Source organism: Rhinolophus hipposideros, assembly GCF_964194185.1.
Source record: "Rhinolophus hipposideros genome assembly, chromosome: 17".
Lineage (NCBI taxonomy): Eukaryota > Metazoa > Chordata > Mammalia > Chiroptera > Rhinolophidae > Rhinolophus > Rhinolophus hipposideros.
In genome coordinates this window covers 45,117,764-45,141,686 of record NC_138063.1, presented here as the reverse complement: position 1 = coordinate 45,141,686, position 23,923 = coordinate 45,117,764, and the positions used below count along the sequence as shown (strand labels likewise).

The 23,923-nt window shown below is 35.8% G+C and overlaps 1 protein-coding gene across 1 annotated transcript in view; it reads left to right on the top strand.

Moving 5' to 3' along the window:
* The window catches only part of METTL4 (methyltransferase 4, N6-adenosine), a 36,534-nt gene that overhangs the window by 764 nt on the left and 11,847 nt on the right, over positions 1-23,923 (top strand). The window contains exons 2-5 of the mRNA XM_081078844.1: positions 1,032-1,434; positions 3,363-3,425; positions 12,939-13,308; positions 15,461-15,530. Of these exons, the coding sequence (XP_080934970.1) occupies positions 1,039-1,434; positions 3,363-3,425; positions 12,939-13,308; positions 15,461-15,530 (899 nt within the window). The 5' untranslated portion in view covers positions 1,032-1,038. The remainder of the gene's footprint in view (positions 1-1,031; positions 1,435-3,362; positions 3,426-12,938; positions 13,309-15,460; positions 15,531-23,923) is intronic.

Here is a 23,923-nt window from a genome sequence, read left to right as displayed (position 1 = left end):
TATTTGAGGAGTTGTTTTGTGTTACTCACTGTGTACAGCACTTCATGTCGATTATCTTATTTAATTCTCTAAACCGCCCTCTGAGATGTCATAAAAATGATAAAATTATGGCTCAGTGAGATCAAATAACTTGTTCATGGTCATGAAACTAATACATAGAGGTAGAAGTTTGCATCTAAATGTGCTATTACTTACATAAATCTTATTCTGCTCTCCCTCTGAAGTTCTCCACATTACGTTAGATTTGGTAAGCAATATCCAGAACTGAAAACCATCTTTTGAAAAAAGATTAGGAAGTTCTGAAAAACCTACTTCCCCAAGGGGGACTGCTTAGATCCAGTACAGATCTTGATTGTGTAACCTTGAAATTTTGCTATGGTTAAGTGCTTCTGATGTGCTGTTAAAATTACATTTTGCTCTGCTTCTATCCTTTTTGCACTCCATTGGTACCGGTGGGTAACTAGGGCAATGATACTGGAGAATGGGCTGATTTCTACGACAAATGTAGTTTGAAAAAATAAGAGCTGAGATGCTAACAACTCCTCTGGAAATTGTGATCTTACCTAGGTTTATCTCATTAAAAAGGATGAATTCACAAAGGTAATACAATATTTTATGCTTTGACAGAAAACTTTCACCTTTTAAGGATCCAGTGACTTCCTGACTTTGAAGATAATAGACCTAGTGGTTAGATCTAAGTAACAAGCGGGGTCCAGGAAGATAGGAGGATCAAATGGGATTCCAGAAATAAGATCAGGTTTCCTCATTGGCCAAGTGGGCTGAAAATTTTGAATTAACCCTAAAATGAAAAGTTTATATATTAAAACATTATAATTTTTCTTAGACCTGCTATATGTCATGAATGTTAAACTCTCTTCTGTGTACATGTGAGGTTTATATGCTTGCACATCAAATCTACCTTTGTGTATGCAGTATATGTTTATTGAAATACAGGACATTTAAGAACTTAATCTGGAAAGTTGAGTTTTACTTCTAGTGTCTAATTTCCAGGGTATTTTTTTTTTTTAAAGGAAGAGAATGTCTGTGGTGTGCCAGTTGTCACCAGGATGGTTACTGGATCATCTTTCTTTCATTAACAAGATAAACTATCAGGTTCACCAGCATCATGAGCCTTGTTGCAGTAAAAGTGAGCCCACTTCTTCTGTCCACCTTGATTCTCTTCAAATGGATTCCGTGTCCTCTTTTGGATCCTCTGCTACATTTACTGCTTCTGACTCTACCATTAAGCTAGAGAATGATGATGGAGGAAATTGTGAAATGTTCATTCAAAAATATGTTTTTCGATCTGAACTGTTTGATGTCACTATACCTTATATAACTTCAGCTGTTCACAAGGCATGCCAACAAAGTAATGAAAAGGAAGATCTAATGAATGGTGTTAAAAAAGAAATCTCGATTTCTACTGTTGGGAAGGTAGACAGTTTTAATAAATTTTTATATTTCTACAGAAAATACAGGGGAAATTTATCATTCCAGTATCAAATATCTTGTGATTTACTAAGTATAAAGAATAATCGATAAAGCATAAGAAGACTTTAGCACATCCAGAGTAATTTTTAACTCTTTATTAACAGTCTACCGTTCTTAGGAGACCAAATTTGCATATTTCAAAAGTAAGCAAAATTGGTTCAGAAGTAAATGCTCTGTAAATTAAACAACCAAAGAAAGAAAAACACTAAACAACAAAAAATCCCTTTCTGCTTAGGCATTTATACTAATTATATTTTTATACCTGTTTTTGCTCAAAAACATGCTTCTCTGCAAAATTCTGAAGCAGTTTATGGATTTGGGGAGATTTTTTAGAGACCTGTCCCTTGGGGATAAACTTATATAATAAATATTTGAAAGAAGGGTGATATTTTTGAAAGGTTTCTAGTGATAAAAGTAGAAAGCTACAATGGAAAATGTATATGCTCTTAAATTTATATATTTGCATACACACTGGTTTAATCTTTTAGTAAAGTTTTGAGAATGCCGTATAAGATCAAATAATGCTTTAATACTTTTTATGTCTTTGTGATCACACACAGTCTGTTTCAGGTAGATTATATTATCATTTTCTTTGTTAGTGATAGGAATAACATTCATTACTCGCCCAATAAATGTTTGAGATCTTTCTATGTGCTGTTATATGTAGAGTGATGAAACAAGGTAAATACAGTCCCTGCCCTCATGGATCTTACAATAGAGTGAGGAAGAAAGATATTAAATTTCTGAAAAATTAGAAAATTACGTTGAAAATTAGAGTAAGGAAAGCAATAGAGATAATTTATTATTACATTGTTATAGGTACCTGAAACAGAAATTGTAATATTCTTGTGTTTTTTTTTATCGTATATATATTTTTCTCTTTCAACAAATGTTTATTGATCATCTGCTATATATCAGGCACAGAAAAGAAAATATATAGTGTTTCAGTAAAATAGTATATAGGTAGCTTATTATTACTATTACCAATTCAGACAAATAATAGCAAGCAGTTGTGAAGGACTTTATAGTTTACCAGTATGGACATTATCTTTTAATATTTAAACTTTTATATTGGGTAAATTTCTCACTTTAATATGGCAAAACATAAATTAGCATAATTAATGAATGTTATTTTAACAAAACTTACCTAATTTTTGATATGCTAAAGCAAATTTTACAATTAGCTTTACCTTAAGTCCATTTATTTATTCAGCCAACAAACATTTATTGTTCCTGCTAGGAGTTTACCACTATGTAAGCACTGAGGTGTCAGCAATAAAAGTACAATGTCCCTGCTCTATATTGCACTGTATTATATGTTTTTTGCTACGGAGTTATTAGATATAGAACAGTGTTAATATATCTCATTTGTACCTAACCCTCAGATCAATCATAAACAGCTATTAAAAGTACATTGTTCATTTGGGTTGTTTCTACCTTTTTTAATGATAGTACATGGATGGTTCCTCTCTTCAGAAATGAAGAAAGTTCAGAATAATTATACTATATATATCTACTGATAGATGCCACTGGTGACTGTTTATACAGTGTCACAGTTTCCTTGTGTTCCATGGATATCAGTGCTACATTTTATCATTTGGTACTATTACTAATAGCAGATAAGGGTGAAGTGACCTTTTATTACCCATTAAATCTGTAGTAGTAGTGGTAATTATTATTATTATTAGCTGGGAAAGCTTACCTCCTTAGTCCATACCATTTGCGCTGATTTTGACCTCAATAGTCAATCATTACTTCTTAAAGACTGAGATACACAATATGGAAAATGTGAAAAGAAAAAAATACTAATATATTTCAAATATTAATATTGTGATAGAAGATAACATAATTTTCTGTAATTTTCTCTTTAGAAGCGTAAAAGATGTGTTGTTTTCAATCAAGGTGAAGTGGATGCTATGGAATATCATACAAAGGTAAGGTGTAAAATGTTCATTGATCACTTTGTAAGATTAATGTGAAATAGTATAAATAAATAGGCAACGTAAATAAGGATGTTCTTAAAAACCAAGCAGTCATTTTGAACAAGGTTAGAATTTAATTGTGGAGTAATTTGTTGTTACTTTTATAATAATGAACAGTTTAAACCAGTTTTTGTTAAAACTTCGTATACTCTTATGTATTGAACATAAGTAAACATGCTATATTGCTTAAGTGAAATTTTATAGGTTTTGAAAACCTGTTGTCTATAGGTAAAATGATTTATTAAGATAGTGACAGAAGGAAGCATGAATAATGTGAAGGATATATTTCTAGAATTTAGAGATAAATAGACCCAGGAGTTAAAGAAATGAAAGAAAAGAGAGGGTACAGAAATATTTTAAGATTAACTCTAAGGAACACCTTTGATTGAAATGGGAAACTTGGTGTTGGAATTTGGCTTAAGTAGGATGGTAATGAGAACAGTTTTGGACATGTTGAATTAATATGATGGTAGGACATTAGATCTTTTTTTTCTCTTTATATGTGGTAAAATATATATAACAAAATCTACCATTTTAACCATTTTTAGGTGTATAATTCAGTGGCATTAAGTACGTTCACACTGTCATGCCATTATCACCACTATTCATTTCTAGAACTTTTTCATCATCCTAAATAGACTCTGTACTCCTTAAACAATAGCTCCCCATCCCCCTCTTCCCCTAGCCCTGGGTAACCTCTATTCTACTTTCTGTTTCTATGAATTTGCCTATTCTAGGTATTTCATGTAAGTAGAGCCATACAATATTTACCGTTTTGTATCTAATTTATTGCACTTAGCATAATGTCTGCGTTTCATCTATGTTGCAGCACATATCAGAATTTCATTCCTTTTTAAGGTTGAGTAATATTTTATTGTATATATGAGGTATGATAAAAAATATGGTGAATGTTTAAATTAAAAAAAAATTATTACAGTAAAAGACACATTGCCATGAATACCTCTTAAAAGACTCCCCCTCGCTTCAAACACGTCCCATGATTTTTGCCATTTTCTGACGCAGTTCTGAAAGTCCTTTCTCATGAGTGTCTTTAGTTGCACTTGTTATGGCTGCCTCAATATCCTGCACATCATTTTGACTTTGGGGAAGAACCAGAAGTTGCATGGTGCCAGATCTGGTGAATAAGGTGGGTAAGGACACACTGTAATGTTTTTACTTGACAGAAATTGCCATTCTAGAAGCCATGTGTGACACAGAGTGTTGTCATGATGGATGATGAAGTAAAGATACTCATGAAAGAGGACTTCCAGAACTGTTTCAGAAAGTGGCAAGAATGATGGAATAAGGGTATTTGAAGTGAGGGGGAGTATTTTGAGGGGGATTAAAGGCAATGTGTCTTTTACTGTAATACATTTTTTAAAGTTTAAGCATTCACCACATTTTTCGATTACACCTCATATTGGTGTACAAGTATGTGTTTGAGTCTCTGCTTTCAATTCTTTTGGGTATATACCCAGAAGTGTAATTACTGGATCATATAGTAACTTATGTTTAACTTCTTGAGAAACTGCCAAACTGTTTTCCACAACAGCTGTAACATTTTACATTGCCACCAGCAATGCACAAGGATTCCAATTAATGCACATCCTTGCCAGTATTACTATTTTTTTTATAATAGCCATACTAATGGGTGTGGAATGGTATCATGGTTTTCATTAATACGTTGGATTTAAATGTATTGAAGATAGTTGAATACACAAATGCTAAATCCTTCAATACCAAAATTCTACTGCATTTTGTTACTTTTGAAAATATACCCATTGTCTGGAAATGCTACTTTGAAGATTAAACTGCAGAAATATGCAAAAAATCCAGGGTCTGATATACAAGAAAGATCAATAATTTTATTTTAAGATGGCTTGTTTTTATTTTCCATATAAATTTTAGGATCAATTTGAATTCTTTGGTTAGCAAAAAAAAAAAAAAGCCTATTGGAATTTTTATGGCATCAAATTAAATTTATAAATTGAATTAGGGGAATATTGACATCTTTAAGATATTGATGATCTTGGCCTAAAACATGAATATGTCTTTACATTTATTCAGGTTTCTGTTGTTATTCTGTAAAATTTTCTTTATAAAGGTCTTGTAGATTTCTTGTTAAGTTACAGTAATTTCCTTTTGGTATTGAATTTCTTGGATTTTCCAGTAATAATTATAACTCCTGCAAATAGTAATAGTTTTACTAACACCTTTCCAATTATTATGTCTCTAATTTATTTTTCTTTTCTAATTGTATAGCCTGGAAAATACAATACAATATTAAATAATACTTGTGAGAGTATCTAGCCTGTCTTGTTCCTGGCTTAGTGGAGATGATTTCCTCATTAAGCATAAATCTGAGATTTGGGCTGAGTTGGAAATAGCAAGGAAGTTTTCATCTATTCTTATTTTTTGAGTATTATTATCAAACATGATTATTAAAGTTTATCAAATGTTTTTTAAGCATCTGTGGAGATTGAATAGATGATTTTTCTCCTCTAATATTTTTCTTTGAGTTTTTCTTGTATGTAACTATTCTTGCTTCTGTTGTATATATTTTGAATGACCACGACATATTATTTTTCAAATATTCTGCTGGATTTTATTTGCTAATATTTTATTTGGGACAGTTGTAAGTGAGCTTGGTCTGCTATATTTAATTTTTTGTTATATATACCGATATTTACATATATCAGTGTTGGAAGTTTTTTTTTCCTCCCCAGTTCTCTGGAGTAATCTGTTCTTTAAAAGTTTGGTAGAGTTCCCCTTTGCAACCATCTCAGTGTGTTGCTTTTTGTGTGGATACTCCTTTGACAACGTTTTTTTTTCCTTTTTGGAAATTCATCTTAGAATATATCTGTTTCATCCAATTTTCAAATTTATTTATGCATAGTCTGTTTCTGTGGTTAGTTTACCTTCATTACCTTGTATATTTACTCTCTTTTCATTAGTTAATGGTTTACCTAATTTATTAGTTGTTTTTGAAATTAATTTACTTTTTAAATTTTCTAACTTATTTCTGCTTTAATCTATATTAGTTTATTTTTTCTGACTCTGAGTTGTCTTAAGTCATTTCTTTTCCTTTTTCTTTTTTTAATTGATAGAAGTATTCAGTGTTACTAATTTTTCTCGGGGCAATACAGCATTTCATAGGTTCTGATACATTGTGTTTTAATTGTCATATGAAATTTCATTGAAATATCATGGTTTTCTAGAGATTTGCTTAAGTGTGTTTGTAATAGAGTTTTAAATTTCCATGTTGGGGTGGTATTGCTGGTAAATGTTTGTCTCACTATATAAAAAATGTCAAATTGCTTTCCAAAGTGGCTGTACTGTTTTGCATTTCCCACCAGCAATGTGTTAGTTCCATTTGCTTCATATCCTCTCTAGCATTGATATTATCAGGTTTTTGATTTTAGGAATACGAATAAGTGTATAGTGAGTGGTATCTTATTGAGGTTTTAATTTGCATTTCTCTAGTCACTAATAATGTTGAGAATCTTTATTTGCTATTTGACATCCATATACATTCTTTGTTGAAGTTTGTATAGAATCGGTGTTTTTTTCTTCCTTGAATATTTGATGTAATTCACCAGTGAAATTATCTAAGCCTGGAGTTTCCTTTTGGGGAAGGTTTTTAGTAACAAAATTAGGTTCTTTAATAGATAACAGGGATTTTCAAGTTTTCTTTTTCTGCTTATGTCAATCTTGGCAAGTTGTATTTTCCAAGAAATTTGTCCTTTCACCCAACTTGTCAGATTTATTGGAATGAAGTTATTCACAGTATTCTCTTATTATGCTTTTAATGTCTGTATGATCTTTGGTGATATGTGATAACCCTTTTTCATTCCTGATATTGATGATTTGTGTTCTTTCTTTTTATAGCTCAGGGCTTGTTGTTTTGTTGACCTGTTTTCAAAGAACAAGCTTCTTTTTTTGGTCAGTTTTTTTATTGTGGCAAAATATACATAACATAAAATTTACCATTTTAACCATTTTTAGGTGTACAATTCACTGGCACTAAGTACATTCACATTGTCATGCAACCATCACTGTTATTCATTTCCAGAGCTATTTTTTCATTCCAAACTGAAATTCTACTCATTCAGCAATAACACCCCACCACCCCTTCCCTCTAAAGGCCACATTTTGTTAATCTAGTCATATTCATTTGTTCATGGATATTTGGGTTGTTTCTACCTCTTGGTTATTGTGAATAATGCTGCTATAAACATGAGTATATAAATGCCAGTTTCAGTCCTTGCTGTTAGTTATTTTGGGAATACACCCAGAAGTGGAATTGCTGGATGATGTGATAATTCTATTTCTAATTATTTTAGGAACTGCCCTTTTGTCTTCCGTGGTAGTTGTACTGTAAAGAGAAAAAACGAAAGCTCAGCTTTTTCTTTTCTATGTAGGGGAAAACCCAGTTCTTCCCTCCTGTGTTTTTCTTTCCTGTGAGTTTCCTTTACTACTCACAAGGAACACTTCACTTCTAACACTTCTGGTCACCAAATGTGTGGAGGTTTTCCCCATACCAAGCAAATCTCTTTGACACTAGCTGGCACTATCTACCCTTAGATAGCATCAGATTCCATAAGTTAAGGGTTCAGTCCCACAAGACTGTCCCTCCCCTTTCAGATGCCAGTCAAAAGCCCAGGTTGTCACTTGTGCTCCTGACCAACCTGCTGTAGGTTGGAGGTTCTCATGACTCCCTCCTCAGGTTCGATTAGTTCACTAGAGCAGCTCACAGAACTCAGGGAAACACTTACGTTTACCAGTTATTAAAGAATACAGATGAATAGCCAGATGAAAAGATATGTAGGGCAAGGTCTGGGAGGGTCTCAAGCACAGGAGCTTCTGATCTTGTGGAGTTGTGGTGTCACCCTCCCTGTATGGACATGTTCAACAACCTGGAGCCTCCCTGAACCGCGTACTATTGGGATTTTATGGAGACTTCCTCATGTAGGCGTGATCAATTATAAACTCCATTTCCAGACCCTTTCCTCTCTCTTGACAAGTTGTGGGGAGGGTGCTGAAAATTCCAAGCTTCAAATCATGGCTTGGTCTTTCCGGCAATCAGCACCCATCCAGGAGCCATCCAGGAGCCCACCCAGGGTCACCTTATTAGAACAAAATTGATGCTCCTAATGCTCTTATCACTTAGGAATTTAAAAGAGTTTTAGGAGCTCTGTACCAGGAACTGAGGACAGAGACCAATACATGTATACTATTTTCTATTCTCTCACATACACTGTTTTACATCCCCACCAGCAGTGCACAAGGGTTCCAATTTCTCCACATCCTCATCACTTGTTATTTTGTGTGTGTGTTTTTCAAGTACCCATACTAATGGGTATGAGTGGTATCTCATTGTGGTTTTGATGTGCATTTCCCTAATGATTTTTGATGTTGAGCATCTTTTTATGTGCTTTTGGCCGTTTGTATATCTTCTTTGGAGAAATGTCTATTTATGTCCTTTTTCTCATTTTTAAATTGGGTTTATTTTTTTGTTTTTGAGTTTTAGTTTTTTAAAAAATGTATTCTGGATATCAATTTCTTATCAGATATGTGATTTGATATCAAGTATATTCAAAGAACCAGCTTTTATCTCAGTTAATTTTCTTTACTGTCTATCTGCTTTCTATTTTGTTGATGTCTGCTCTTCATTATTTTCTTCCTTTTGGTTTCCTTTGTTCTACTTTTCCTAACTTTTTTTTTCTTGTATAAATTTTATTTGGGAATATTGGGGAACAGTGTTTTTTTCCAGGGCCCATCAGCTCCAAGTCGTTGTCCTTCAATCTAGTTGTGGAGGGCACAGCTCAAGCTCCAAGTCCAGTTGCCGTTTTCAATCTTTAGTTGCAGGTGGCACAGCCCACCATCCCATGTGGGAATTGAGTCGACAACCAACTGACCAACTGGCTCTAACCAACTGAGCCATCCGGCTGTCTCACCAGCAGCTCAGCAGCAGCTCCTTGTCTTCACTCTAGTTGTGGAGGGCGTAGCTCACTGGCCCATGTGGGAATCATCTGGCAACCGTGTTGTTCAGAGCTCTCGCTCTAACCAACTGGGCCACCCGGCCACCCCCAAATTTTCCTAACTTCTTAAAGTGGAACTTTAGGTTGGTGAATTTAGATTTTTATCTTTTTTAATATGAAAGTACTTACAGCTGTAGTTTTCCCTCGAATCACTGCTTTAGTTGCATTTCACATATTTTGATACATATCTTATATTTCCACTTTGATTCACTCCCAAATATTTTGTAATTTTTCTTGTGATTTCATTTTGACCTGTATGAATTCTTTAGAAGTGTGCTATTCCATTCCCAGATATTTGGAGGTTATCTAGATATCTTCTTGTTATTGATTTCTAACTTGAGTCTGTTGGGGTATAAGAAGAATATATACTCTGATGATTTCAGTCCTTTTAAATTTATTAAGCCTTATTTTATGGTCCAATGTATGAGTTATCTTTGTGAGTGTACCATGTGCTCTTTTTATATCATTCTGTGTATTCTTTTCAAATATGTATTCTATAGTTGTTGGATGCAGTATTCTGTGAATGTCAGATAAAGTTGGGTGAGAGTGTTGTTCAGAACTTCTGTCTTCAGAGATTCTTGGTTTAATTGGTTTATCAATTGGTGGGTAGATTTTTTTTTAGATGAGTTTAGAATAGTGTTTGGTCTAAGTCTAATGTTCTCTTACTGATGCAACATCTGTGATCTACCCAATACCCTGTCAAGAACCGTGACAGGTCTGAGCTTTGACCCTATTTGGAAGCTAACAAGTTAGCAAGTAATAGACCTAAGATTTTGTTAAAATAAGGATTTTCTTGCTCCCTGCATAGCAGGAAGCATGTGCTTTATGTTTACGGACTTCCCTGTACTCCAAGTCCCATGGGATGAGGGCCAAACAGCCTCGTTGGATGCTGCGTGTGTAGTAGATTGGATTCATTGCTAAAGAACCCCAAGCTTAGGGAACCCTTCTGAATGCGTTGCAAGCAGATTTGTCCAACCTTTTGCCCCAGAAGGAGCCTTTATTCATTTGGACAACAAACAGATCTGCCTTCTGCCTTGGAGGGAGACACAAGCTCCATCTTCCATACTATAGAAATATCCTTGAAAATTCATTCTGAATCAAAAGCTGTCATTGCCTCTGCTTACACAGAGAGACTCATGGTGAATTCTCCCAATTGCCCTGTGAATCATGAAGTTTTCCAGTCTGAGTGTTGGAAACGGGCACTGTTCTTGGTCCTGTTGGAGCTCCAGGCACTGTTTCTTCTAGTCTGTTTTGGTGGTCCTTTTCCTGGCCTCACATAGTTCCCTCACACACTCTAGCTGATCAGTACTTAGGGAAATTTCTACAGTGTGACCACCTGCAGATCTACAGCGTTCTCTCTCTGTGTAGCTTTTTCATCTCTGGTTCTCGGTCCTGTGCACTCTAATGGTCTTGGCCTCCCCATATTCTCAGCTCTGTCTCCTCACCTCTGGATTTCTTCTAGGCTCTGCCCAGATTTCTCCTTCCTGTGGCCTGGAAACTCTCCAGGCAGTTAGTAAGGGCTTACCGATGATTTCTTTCACTGCCCTTTATGGCCTTAATGTCCAGTGTCTTGAAAGCTGTTTCCCCGTTACTCCAGCTTGGTTGAAAGTGGGAGTCTCTGGCTGATTTGAAGGTTTTCTCTTTATCATTGATTTTCAGCAGTTTGATTATGATATTCCTTAATATAGTTTCTTCCTCCTTCTTCTTCACTTCCTCTTTCTACTCCTCCTCATCCTCTTCCGTTTTTTGACCTTCTTGGATCTGAATTCATAGTCTATAGCAAATTTGGAATTTTTTTAGCCATTACCTTCTCAAATATTTTTTCTCTTCCTTTCGTTTTGAACACTTTGATTACATTGTTTTCAAGTGCATTAATCAGTATCTAGTCTGTTAATCCAGTCTAGTGTAGTTTTCATTTTTGCATTGTAGTTTTCATCTCTAGATACTCAATTGGTCTTTTTTATAGTTTCCATGTCTCTTCTTAATGTGTTATTTTTTACATTTTTTGAACATATGAATATGGTTATAGTAAGTGCCTTACTATCCTTTTCTAATGTTTCTAAATGGGCTGCAAATAAACTTACCCGACTTTTCCTACTAATTTTATCATCTGTGTCATTTCTGTGTGTTTCCATTGAGTGAATTTTTTTGTTTATAATGTGTTGCATTTTTCTGCTTCTTTATATTCCTGGTAATTTTTTACTTTTTGTAAGAATTCAATTTCAGCTTGTTAAGTACTGGATATTTTCACATTCCTATAAATATTCTTGAGCTTTGTTCTTGGACACAGTTACTTTGAAACTGCTTGATCCTTTTGAAATTTCCTTTAAGCTTTTTTAGTGAGGACGAGAGCAGACATTAGTCTAGAGCTATTTTTTCCCCATTACTGAGTCACTGCCCTTCTGAGTAGTCTACCTGATGCCCTGTGAAATTACCTTTCCATTTCGGCCACTAGGAGCACTAGATGTTCCCAGCCCTGTGTGAGCTCTGGGGATTGTTCCCTCTGATCATTTCATCTGGTTTTTTCATTGGGTAGTTTCAGTGCTTGTATGCGTTGATCACTACTCAGCTGGAGACTTGACTTCAAGACCTCTCTCTGTGCAGCTCTCTCCTCTCTGGTACCCTTCCCTGGAAACTACAGCTGTTTGGCATTTCCACGCTTCCAGCTCTTTCATCTCAACACAGAGCAACTGCGGGTCTCTGAATGAGTCTCCTTTCCTGTGGTGCTGCCTGGAAACTTTCTCAACGCAGTAACCTACAACAATCCTTTCTTTCTCCTGTTTTAGGGACCACTGTTCTGCACTGCTTGACATCCATCCAAGGTCTGAAAGCCTTTAAAAAAAAATTTTTTTTTAAGGAATTTCAGATGAAAGGTACTCTATCCAGAAGTGGAACTTGGCTTTTATTTTTGTGATTATTATAGTTGTATAATTGCAAAACTTTGTTTATATGTTTATTTTATAGTTACTTTTTTCTTTCTTAGTAATTCAAGGTATATTTTATAAAATCAAAGGTATGTTTATTTTAAAATGAAATCATTAGAAAAATTTAAGATTAAATATTGTGATTTAAACTTAATTATCTTTACAAATTAGAAATTCCAGTTTCTTCTGCAAACATATAATTAAATTCATTTTATACCTTTTTAAGGATCTATTTTCTTACATATATTGTTTGGTTGTTTAATTTTCAGTGAATTTATGAGGTGTGTTTCATTCCCCAGTTAGGAAACAGCAGTTCAAAGGTATACTTGCACATTCCTATCTTTTCATTGGAGTATAAAATTATTTTCCTGTAAGCCTTAAGAATATTAATTTCAATCCATAAGTTCAAATATTCAAAGCACAGGAGGAATATCATTATTTAGAAAGTGGTTTAAATGTCAGTGACTTTTTAATGTACTTAAAAAAATTTTTTCTTACAGATTAGGGAGCTGATTTTGGATGGATCTTCACAGTTAATTCAAGAAGGTTTTAAAAGTGGCTTTCTTCATCCGCTTTCTGAAAAACAGGACAAGTGTAGAGAGCCCATTACGTTACCACTTGATACCTGCAATTTGTCAGAATTATGTGAAATGGCAAAGCATTTGCCTTCCCTGAATGAAATGGAGCTCCTGACATTACAATTGGTGGAAGATGATGTGTCTGTTACAGAGCAGGATTTATTTTCACGGGTTGTTGAAAACAACTCTAGCTTTACAAAAATGATTACTGTAATGGGACAGAAATACCTGCTGCCACCAAAAAGCAGTTTTCTTTTGTCTGATGTTTCTTGTATGCACCCACTTCTGAATTGTAAGTAATTATGTTTATTACTAGAAAAAGATAAATTTTCTGCAGTGTCAAAAGTCAAGAGCTAGTCTGAATGTTGCATGAGGGCTAACATTTTATGGGGATAGGATAAACAGTTTTCTTAGTTTAATTTTGCTTTTAAATTCAATTTTAAAGTACAAACTTTCGCTTTTTTAAAAAATTTAAAATTCTTGTTTTGAACCAAGAGTCAAAAACTGGCGCCCCCAGAGAGAAGATACAGTTATTGCTTCGTATTTAGGACTTCAGGATACAATTGGGTTTGACCAAATAACTTTATATAACTTTACTTCCTGGCAAAGTGGAAACACTTCAGATATGAATATTAATTCCCAAACCATTCCTAGCGTTTTAGGTTACGTTTTAAGCTAATGTTCAAGTTTATTGTCTAAAATTTCTTGAAATATTTTCCTTTTATAAAGAAACTTAAATATTGAATTACAGAGTCACAATACCTGAATTTGAATTTATTTACTTAATTTTTTTTGCTTCTGGCTCCTTTTACTTTGTATATTTTTCATTATTGTTATTAGTTTCAGGTGTACAAAACAATGTAATAGTTAGACATTTATCATTTATATCTCTCACACAGTGATAACTCCCCTCCCCCGTCGACTAGCCCTCTGACATCGCACACAGCCATTACATTTCCACTGTCTCTATTCCTAATGCTCCAAGAGCATGAGACTCTGAATTTGAGTTTAGATTTGGAAACTTAACTGTTGAGCCTTTGGGCACTTCACAAAACTGAGCCTCAGTTTCCTAATCTATAAAATGAACATAATACCTACTTTTGAGGGTCATTTTGAGGCTTAAGTGACAATGAGATAATCTGCATCAGGAGTTTAGCTCAGCGATTATAATATTCCAAGGGATGATGTAGAAAAGAGGTATTGATCAAGTTGAATTTAATCTGCTGTTTATTGCTATTTGGACATTTTATACCAAAATTTGAAGTTACTAAAGTTACGTAGCTTATTAATGAAAAGCTTCTTTTAATTGCTATCAAGCCATCTTACACGAGTGGTTGTTCATGTCATAGTATCATAACTTCTTCAGGGTGAATGACAGGATAACAAATTAATGAGAAAATCATACTGTGTTTGAACATGCTTTTCCATTCTTTTGATTACTTATGAGATTGTACATTTAGGAAAATATACCTTTGTTTATAAAAGGAGGAGAAGGGACAGGCCTTCTTGACAATAAAATTCCAGTTAATATGTGGGTGGAATGATGTAACTAGGAAATTTCAATTTGGCAAACACCATAGTAGTTGAATGTCAAAATAGTGGGTGAAAAGATGAGACACAGGACATTTTGCACAGTCTTAAAGTATCTCCCCCAACAATATTAATTACAAAGGGAAAACCAGAGAAACTTGGTAGACACCACTTTATCTAAGTGATCAAAGATAATATCACCAATAATGAGACATTTTGACATTCTGTATTTCGTGATTTGTTGTTCTGATAAGGACACGGTATTACTTCAGGTTATTTATTTATACTCTGAAATAAATAACCTAAATTTAATCACAAGGAAGTATCAAACCTAAAATGAGGGATATTCTATACAATAACTGGCCTTCAAAACTAGCCTTCAAAAGTGTCAAAGTCATAAAAGACAAAGAAAGACTGAGGAACTTTTCCCACATTGGAGGAGATTTAGGAGACACGGCAACTAAATGCAATGTGTGATCTTGATTTGGATCCTGGATCAGAAAAAAGGACACTAGTAAACAACTGAAATAAGACTAAAAGTTTATTTCATATAAAAAGTTTTTTAAAAAATGCAAAAAAACACCTGTGGTTTGAAAGGACTGTATTAGTATTGCTGCGAAGACATAGGGCATTTTACAAATCACTGGTGTCCAGCTAAGTGAGCTGTAGTTATTTTCAGGTAGTCTCTGTAAAAATAGTAGTAGGTGAAATCATATTAAAATCGCAATGATATGACATTATAGGGGAAATCTCTTAATGTTTTAGATAAATTCTGTTTGAATAAATGCTACAACTCCTTTGTTCATTCCATTATATGTATGTAGTGAATACACTTCAGTTTTTGAAGAACATGTTTATTTTTTAAAGTGATCACATAGAGAAGGTAGTTTCTGAAATTGTATCTTTTTTTTCAGGTGGGAAAACATATGATGTAATTGTGATAGATCCACCATGGCAGAATAAATCAGTTAAAAGAAGTAAGAGGTAAGTATAAGTAAATTATCTATTAATATGCTTTCTAAAAGCTATTGTCCTTTGTACATTCTAGTTACATATGATAAAAACATTAATTTATGACATAGGTAGTCTAAAACTACTAAAACACTTTAGTTTTAAATTTTTAGTTCTTTTAACTAGATAATTCTCTTGAACTAGCACCATATTTAGGTTTGAGAATGTTAAAAGTAATATATTAATGGCTAAGTTTACAGATTAAACCAGTTCAGGGATATTTCTGTAGCAGCAAAAGGCAACATTTTTGCCTTCTTTGATATCAAATTCTAAAGTTTAGAAATATGTACCAAAACACATTTGTCCTTAATAATCTGACCTTTGCCCTCAGCTTCTGGAAGGTAATCTATGTCATACCTGATAGGATTATCCTTGTTTAATGTATGTGTATATATATGGTGGCGGGTGGGTGGGAACTAGCATCATTTGTTTAAAAGATGATTTGTTCTCCATCACTTATTATTATAGTTCAGTGTTAAGTTCAAAGGAATCAAAGAGGCCAATTTTGTAATAGTGCTTGGTAATGTGTTCCAGTTTTCTCCAAAAATTATTTAAAAACAAATATCTAGCTTAAATTTCACTTGCTTTTTATTTTAATGAAAATTGATAGTTTTTTTACATATTATTCTTGAATACTCTACAGAAGTTTTTAAAAAAGTTAACAAGGGCTTGATCTTTTTAGCAGCATTTTTGGCACAGATTTTTACAATTCTGAGTAATAGACCCTCCCTTCATTTAAAGTATTTGATTATAATTGTACACAACACATTTTGGAAGTTTTGGTTTTCTTTCCCATATATCTTATAGGTGTATATTTATGATCTCATTGTAATGATTTACTGTATTGCTTCTTTCCTTTAACTTTTGATTTAAAACAAATCCAACCTTTGACAAAAGTTGAAAAATAGTACATGAATATCAAATTAACCTTCTCCTAGATTCACCAGTTGTTAATTTGACCACATTTGTGTGTATTTTCTCTCATTTTTCTGCTTTTTCATCTGATGTTACAGATATAATAATTCCACCCAAAAATTCTTTAGCATGCATCTCTTGAAAACAAGGACATACTTCTATATAACTACAATACTGTTATCACCCCCAAGAAAGTTAATATTGGCAATAATATTATCAAATATACATTACATATTCAGATTTCTCCAGTTCTCCTCAAACTATTTTTTTTAATTTTATTTTTTTAATTTATTGGGGTGACCTTTATTAGTATTATTACATAGATTTCAGGTGTACAATTCTGTATTACATCATCTATAAATCCCATTGTGTGTTCACCACCCAGAATCAGTTCTCCTTCCATCAGCATATATTCTTTTTTTCTTTTTTAATTTATTGGGGTGACAATTGTTAATGAAATTACATAATTTCAGGTGTACAATTCTGTACCACATCATCTATAAATCCCATTGTGTGTTCACCACCCAGAGTCAGCACCCCCTCCATCACCATATATTTGATCCCCCTTACCCTCATCTCATCTCCCTCCCCCCTTACCCTCTGGTAACCACTAAACTATTGTCTGTGTCTATGAGTTTGTTTTTTTTTTTTGATTAATTCTGTATTGATGTTTATTTTCTTTTTTATTTTTTTATTTTTTTATTTTTTTTTTAGTTTTATTTTATTTTATTTTATTTTTACATCCCTCACACCGTGAACACCCCTCCCCCCATCCACCACCACCCCGACCTCACACCGAGCCATCACATTATACACATAAAATTATAGTTGGCGTTCATTAATGTCCAGCCTCTGGTGTACAATGCCATGACCAGGCATTCACAGCATCCCTGAGGTGGTCTCCCAAACAGGACACATGTCCATCGGGCACCCAACAAAATCCCCAAACACTATTGAATAAGTTCCCCAAAGTAATTCTCAGAAAACCCTGAGGCCATCCTGTGGTCACCAGCCGCCCCCCAATCCCTTCACCCTTCCCCCCATCCCAACCCCCTCCCCCCCGCCCATCTAACAACTCTTGGTTTGTTGTGTCCCCAAAACTGTTTCTGATTAGTTCATACACATATTCTTTTCTTTAGATTCCGCATATAAGTGAGATCATATGGTACTTGTCTTTCTCTTTCTGACTTATTTCACTTAACATAATGTTCTCTAGATCCATCCATGTTGTTGCAAATGATAAGATTTCTTTTTTCTTTATGGCTGCGTAGTACTCCATTGTATAAATGTACCACAGCTTCTTAATCCAGTCATCGACCGATGGGCATTTCAGTTGTTTCCATATCTTGGCTATTGTGTAAAGTGCTGCAATAACATAGGAGTGCATACAGATTTTTGAATTGGAGTTTTGGATTTCTCCGGGTAGATGCCTAGGAGTGGAATTACTGGATCATAGGGTAGTTCTATCTTCAGATTCCTGAGATGCCTCCATACTGTTTTCCATAGTGGCTGCACTAATCTGCAATCCCACCAACAGTGCACTAGCGTTCCCTTTTCTCCACATCCCCGCCAGCATTTGTGTGTCTATGAGTTTTTGTTTCTCATTTGTATGTCTTGTTCTTTTGTTGTTTTTGGTTTATATATCATATATCAGTGAAATCATAGGGTTCTCTGCTTTTTATGTCTGACTTATTTCGCTTAGCATTATACTCTCAAGATCCATCCATATTGTCACAAATGTTCCTATATCATCTTTCCTTAACGCCGAATAGTATTCCATTGTGTATATATACCACAACTTCTTTATCCATTCATCTATCGAAGGACATTTTTATTGTTTCCATGTCTTGGCCACCATAAACAAAGCTGCAATGAACATTGGAGCACACGTGTCTTTATGTATAAATGTTTTCAGATGTTTTGGGTAGATACCCAGGAGAGGAATTGTTGGGTCATATGGTAATTCTATTCGTAATTTTTTGAGGAACCTCCACACTGCCTTCCATAACGGCTGCACCAGTCTGCATTCCCACCAACAGTGTATGAGGGTTCCTTTTTCTCCACAGCCTCTCCAACACTTGTTACTATTTGTCTTGTTGATGATAGCCATTCTGACTGGGATGAGGTGATACCTCATTGTGGTTTTTATTTGCATTTCTCTGATGATTAGTGATGTTGAGCATTTTTTCATATGTCTACTTGCCATTTGTATGTCCTCTTTGGAGAAATGTCTCTTCAGGTCCTCTGCCCATTTTTCAGTTGGGTTGTTTGTTTTTTTGTTGTTGAGTTGCATGAGTTCCTTGTATATTTTGGATATTAGCCCCTTATTGGAGGCACTGTTTGCAAAAGTCTTCTCCATTCAGTTGGTTGCCTCTTTATTTTGTGATGGTTTCTTTTGCTGTGCAGAAGCTTTTAAGTTTCATATAGTCCCATTTGTTTATTTTAGCTTTTACTTCCATTGCCTTTGGAGTCAAATTCATAAAATGCTCTTTGAACCTAAGGTCCATAAGTTTAGTACCTATGTTTTCTTCTATGCAGTTTATTGTGTCAGGTCTTATGCTTAAGTCTTTGATCCATTTTGAATTAATTTTGGTACATGGTGACACATAGCAGTCCAATTTCATTCTTTTGTACGTGGCTATCCAATTCTCCCAGCACCATTTATTGAAGAGGCTGTCTTTCCTCCATTGTATGTTTTTAGCTTCTTTGTCAAAAATTATCTGTCCATATTTATGTGGTTTTATTTTTGGGTTCTCAATTCTATTCCATTGGTCTATGTGTCTGTTTTTCTGCCAATACCATGATGTTTTGATTATTGTAGCCCTGTAGTACAAGCTAAAGTCAGGCAGTGTGATACCTCCAGCACTGTTCTTTTTTCTTAAGATTGCTTTGGCTATTCCGGGTCTTTTACGGTTCCAAACAAATCTGACGATTTTTTGTTCTATTTCTTTAAAAAATGCCATTGGGATTTTGGTGGGGATTGCATTAAATCTGTATATTGCTTTGGGTAGTATGGCCATTTTAACTATGTTGATTCTTCCAATCCATGCGCACGAACGTCTTTCCATTTATTTGTGTCTTCTTCAATTTCTTTCAAAAATATCTTATAGTTTTCAGCATATAAGGTCCTTCACATCCTTGGTTAAGTTTATTCCTAGGTATTTTATTCTTTTTGCTGTAATTGCGAAGGGAATTGTTTTTTGTATTTCTTTTTCTGAGATTTCATTGTTAGTATATAGGAATGCAATGGACTTTTGAACGTTGATTTTGTAGCCGGCAACTTTACTGTATTCGTTGATTATTTCTAATAGCTTTTTGGTGGAGTCTTTAGGGTTTTCTATATATAGCATCATGTCATCTGCAAAGAGTGACAATTTAACTTCTTCATTCCCAATTTGGATGCCTTTTATTTCTTTCTCTTGCCTGATTGCTCTGGCAAGGACTTCCAACACTATGTTGAAAAGCAGAGGTGATAGGGGACAGCCCTGTCGTGTTCCTGAACGTAGAGCAAAAGGCTTCAGTTTTTCACTATTAATTATGAGATTAGCTGTGCGCTTGTCATATATGGCCTTTATGATGTTAAGGTATTATCCTTCTATACCTATTTTATTGTTTTAATCATAAATGGATGTTGTATCTTGTATCTGTATTCATCAGAGATATCGGTCTCTAGTTTTCTCTTTTTGTGTTGTCCTTACCAGGTTTTGGTATCAGGGTAATGTTGGCCTCATAAAATGAGTTAGGGAGTACTGTCTCTAATTCAATTTTTTGGAAGAGTGTGAGCAGGATTGGTATTACATCCTTTTTGAAGGTTTGGTAGAATTCACTAGTGAAGCCATCTGGTCCCGGACTTTTGCTTTTGGGAAGGTTTTGGATGACTGATTCAATTTCATTACTGGTGATCTGTCTGTTTAGGTTTTCCAGTTCTTCATGGTTCAGGCTTGGAAGGCTATATGTTTCTAAGAACTTGTCCATTTCTTCTAGGTTATTGAATTTGGTGGCATATAGTCCTTCATAGTATTCTTGGATGATCCTTTGTATTTCTGTGGTGTCCGTGATAACTTCCCCTTTTTCATTTCTGATTTTGTTAATTAGTGTCTTCTCTCTTCTTATCTTAGTGAGTCTAGCCAAGGGTTTGTGGATTTTGTTAATCTTTTCAAAGAACCAGCTCTTTGTCACATTAATTTTTTCTATTGTCTTTTTGTTCTCTTATTTCATTTAGTTCTGCTCTGATTTTTGTTATTTCCTTTTTTCTGCTGACCTTGGGTTTCACTTGTTCTTCTTTTTCTAGTTCTTCAAGGTGTAACATGAGGTTATTTATTTGGGATTTTTCTTGTTTCTTGAAATAGACCTGTAATGATATAAATTTTCCTCTTAAAACTTCTTTCTCTCCATCCCAAAAATTTTGGTAGGATGTATTTTCATTGTCATTTGTTTCTATGTATCTTTTGATCTCTCCTCTAATTTCTTCTTTGACCCAGTGGTTCTTTAAAAGTATGTTGTTTAATCTCCATGTATTTTTGTTTTTTTGCTGCTTTCTTTTTGCAGTTGATATCCAATTTCAAAGCCTTGTGATCAGAGAATATGCTTGGTATGATGTCAATCTTCTTAAATTTGCTGAGGCTGATTTTATGTACCAATATATGGTCTATTTGTGAGAATATTCCATGTACACTCGAAAAGAATGTATAGTCTGATGTTCTAGGATGAAGTGCGCTATATATGTCAATTATGTTTATTTCATGTAATGTGACATGAATCGCGTGCGCTATTCCCGCACTTTGAGGTGAATTCAGTAGTGGGCCTCTACGTCTTGCCTGTCTGCTGTGCAGGGAGTCCTTTTTGGGTTATTGTTGTTCGATTAGTTGTACAGGGGAGCTTTACAGAGGCTCACCTCATGCCGCCATTTTGATAAACCTTTTTTCCTCAAACTATTTTTTATGGCATTATTTTTTTTTTTACTGTTTAGATCCAAGATCTAATCAAGGATCACTTATTATATTTGGTCTTTATTTTTCTTTAGTTCCATTAATGTAGTCTTTTTTTATCTTTAGGACATTAGCTCTTTTTAAAGAGTCCATGCCCCTAGTTTGTAGATATCCCACTATTTGGATTTGTCTGATTATTTCTTATGATTAGATTCAGGTTAAACATTTTTGGGAAGAATACTACAAAGGTGATGCTGCATACTTTCCACTGCAACACTATAAAGATGCATATTTTGAAATTTGCTCAGTGATTTCCAGATTAGAAATCGAAAAGGATGTTTGACTATTTCATCCTTCTCCTCCAAAATCAACCAAATTAAATAAAATCAAGTTATGGCTTTCAATTAATTAAAGGCAATCGAGTTATGCAGTTATTGGGACCATCGAACTCCATTTTTAAGAAATATTTTTAAACAGTTTTTATTTCTTTGAGTAGCAGTTAGAGAAAATCATTTCCTATTGTTTGTTAAGCACTTTATTTCCTCTTTTCTCTATTGCCTTCTCATGTCTTTTGACCATTTTGAAACACGGGTATCCTTTTTTTTTTTTTTTTTTTACATTTTTAAATTTTCAGTTACATTCAATATTATTATTATTTTTTTCGGTTTGTTTTTTTCACACCCGCTCCCTTTTACCCGTCTGGAGTCTGCCCAGCTCCCAGAGGCCCCTCCTCCTTGCAAACTGTCTCAGAAAAGGCCTGGGAGGCCTCAGGGGATGGAAGGCAGGAGGACTGGTCCTGGTGGGTGCAGTTTTTAAATAAACAATGAGTGAAGGGGGCTTCCCAGCACCAGGCCAGGCACTCCTGAGATGGGTGAAAGGAAAGGGATGGGGCTCTGGGAAAACTACTCTGGCTCTCTCTTAGAGGGTAGAGTGGGAAGTGGAGCCATGATCACAAATATGCAGCAGGTACAAGTCACCTGAGTGAAAGGCCAAGAGCATACCCATGAGAATGGAATCCAGGAGGCTGCTCAGACAAAGAGCAGATCTTTTGCCTTTCCTGTGCAACTTTTCTGGGCTTGGGGCAGAGCAGGGCCTAACCCTGGCTGGGGGCAGGGAGGGATACCAGGAAAGTTTCCATGGATGCCCAGGGCCTCCAGCTCCTTGCTCAACACAACTGCCTCAAGTATAGGGGGCATTCACACACCTGTAGCAACCTGTTTCCTGCTCCCCACACCACCCTCTTGGGAGCTCTGGTTCTCCAGCACTCCCACAAGACTCAGTGAGAAAACTAGAGGGTCCATGCTCCCACATGGAGTGGGCAGACACCTGTAGAGAGGAAATGGGCTGCTAGGACCCCCTGTGATGGTTGAAAGCATAGAGCCCTGCAGGGAGCCACAGGGATCCTTGGCCTTTGGCTTAGGGAGCTGCAGCCCCTAAGACAGCAAGGTCTTGAGTCCCCTTTCTCATGGGTGTTGGGACTCTTTGATCCCTAGAAACTCCTCTACCACCCAGGTCACTTCTTCCTGAGGTAGTGACTCAGGCTGGTGAGGAGGTCAAAGATTCATAGCCCAGCAGAAATCTGCTCAAGGACCAAGGTATTGCTCTGGGACCCTCTACGTGGGGACTTCCAGGCTCAGGGGCCCTTCCCCTTGCCCTGGTTCCTAGCAGCTCTCCCCATTTCCCCCACCTCCTGCCAAAGGAGACCATGCAAATCAACCATTTTTGTCTGAGAGTTTCCAGCCCAACCCTACCTGCATCCCCAGGGTAATGTCAGGCAACCCCCAGCCCTTCAGGGACATGGAAACTCCTGGCCCCAGACCTTTCTAGTCTGGGGTCTAGTCTGACGTTTCTACAGGGGATTGTACCCATTCTGGTGCCCACTGTGCCTCTGGAGGCTACAGGGACAAGTAGCATTGCCTAGATCAGCCTGAGGTCACCTCATTTCATTCCTTCAGCCATGCCAGTGTGGCCTCACTGCTCTGGCAGTGAGGTGCCCGCAAAGTCTGCTGCCCAATCCCTGGCTCTCCCTCTCATGGGGGTGGAGGTGGGGCGGGGGGGGGCACAAGGAAACAAGACAGGGCAGGAAGGCCAGGCAGGCGGCGTGTACTGGGCCAGGCACAAACAGCCAGCACAGGAAACCACAGCCCACCCCTACCCACCCCACCCGCCCAAAGCTCTGGGAGAGAGGAGTGCCAAAAGCCTGGTACCACAATAGGAGCAAAGGCCAGGAGTTAGCCCAGGGCAAGGGAGGAGCAAGAAGCACTCCAGTCCTCTCTCTGCCCCAGACCCTACCTGGGGAGGGGGAGAGGAAGCCAGACTGGCAGGGATGGTGCTGTCTCTTTAAATCCACTGAAATCCTGAGTTAGGCCCAACCCAGCTCTGGTTTCACCGGAAGGAAAGGAGCTCAGGAGCCAGCAGGGCAGGCGGTGGTGGCTCACATTCAATATTATTTTATATTAGTTTCAGGTGTAGAGCATAGTGCTTAGACATTTATATATTTTACAAAATGACCCCCCTCTCCCC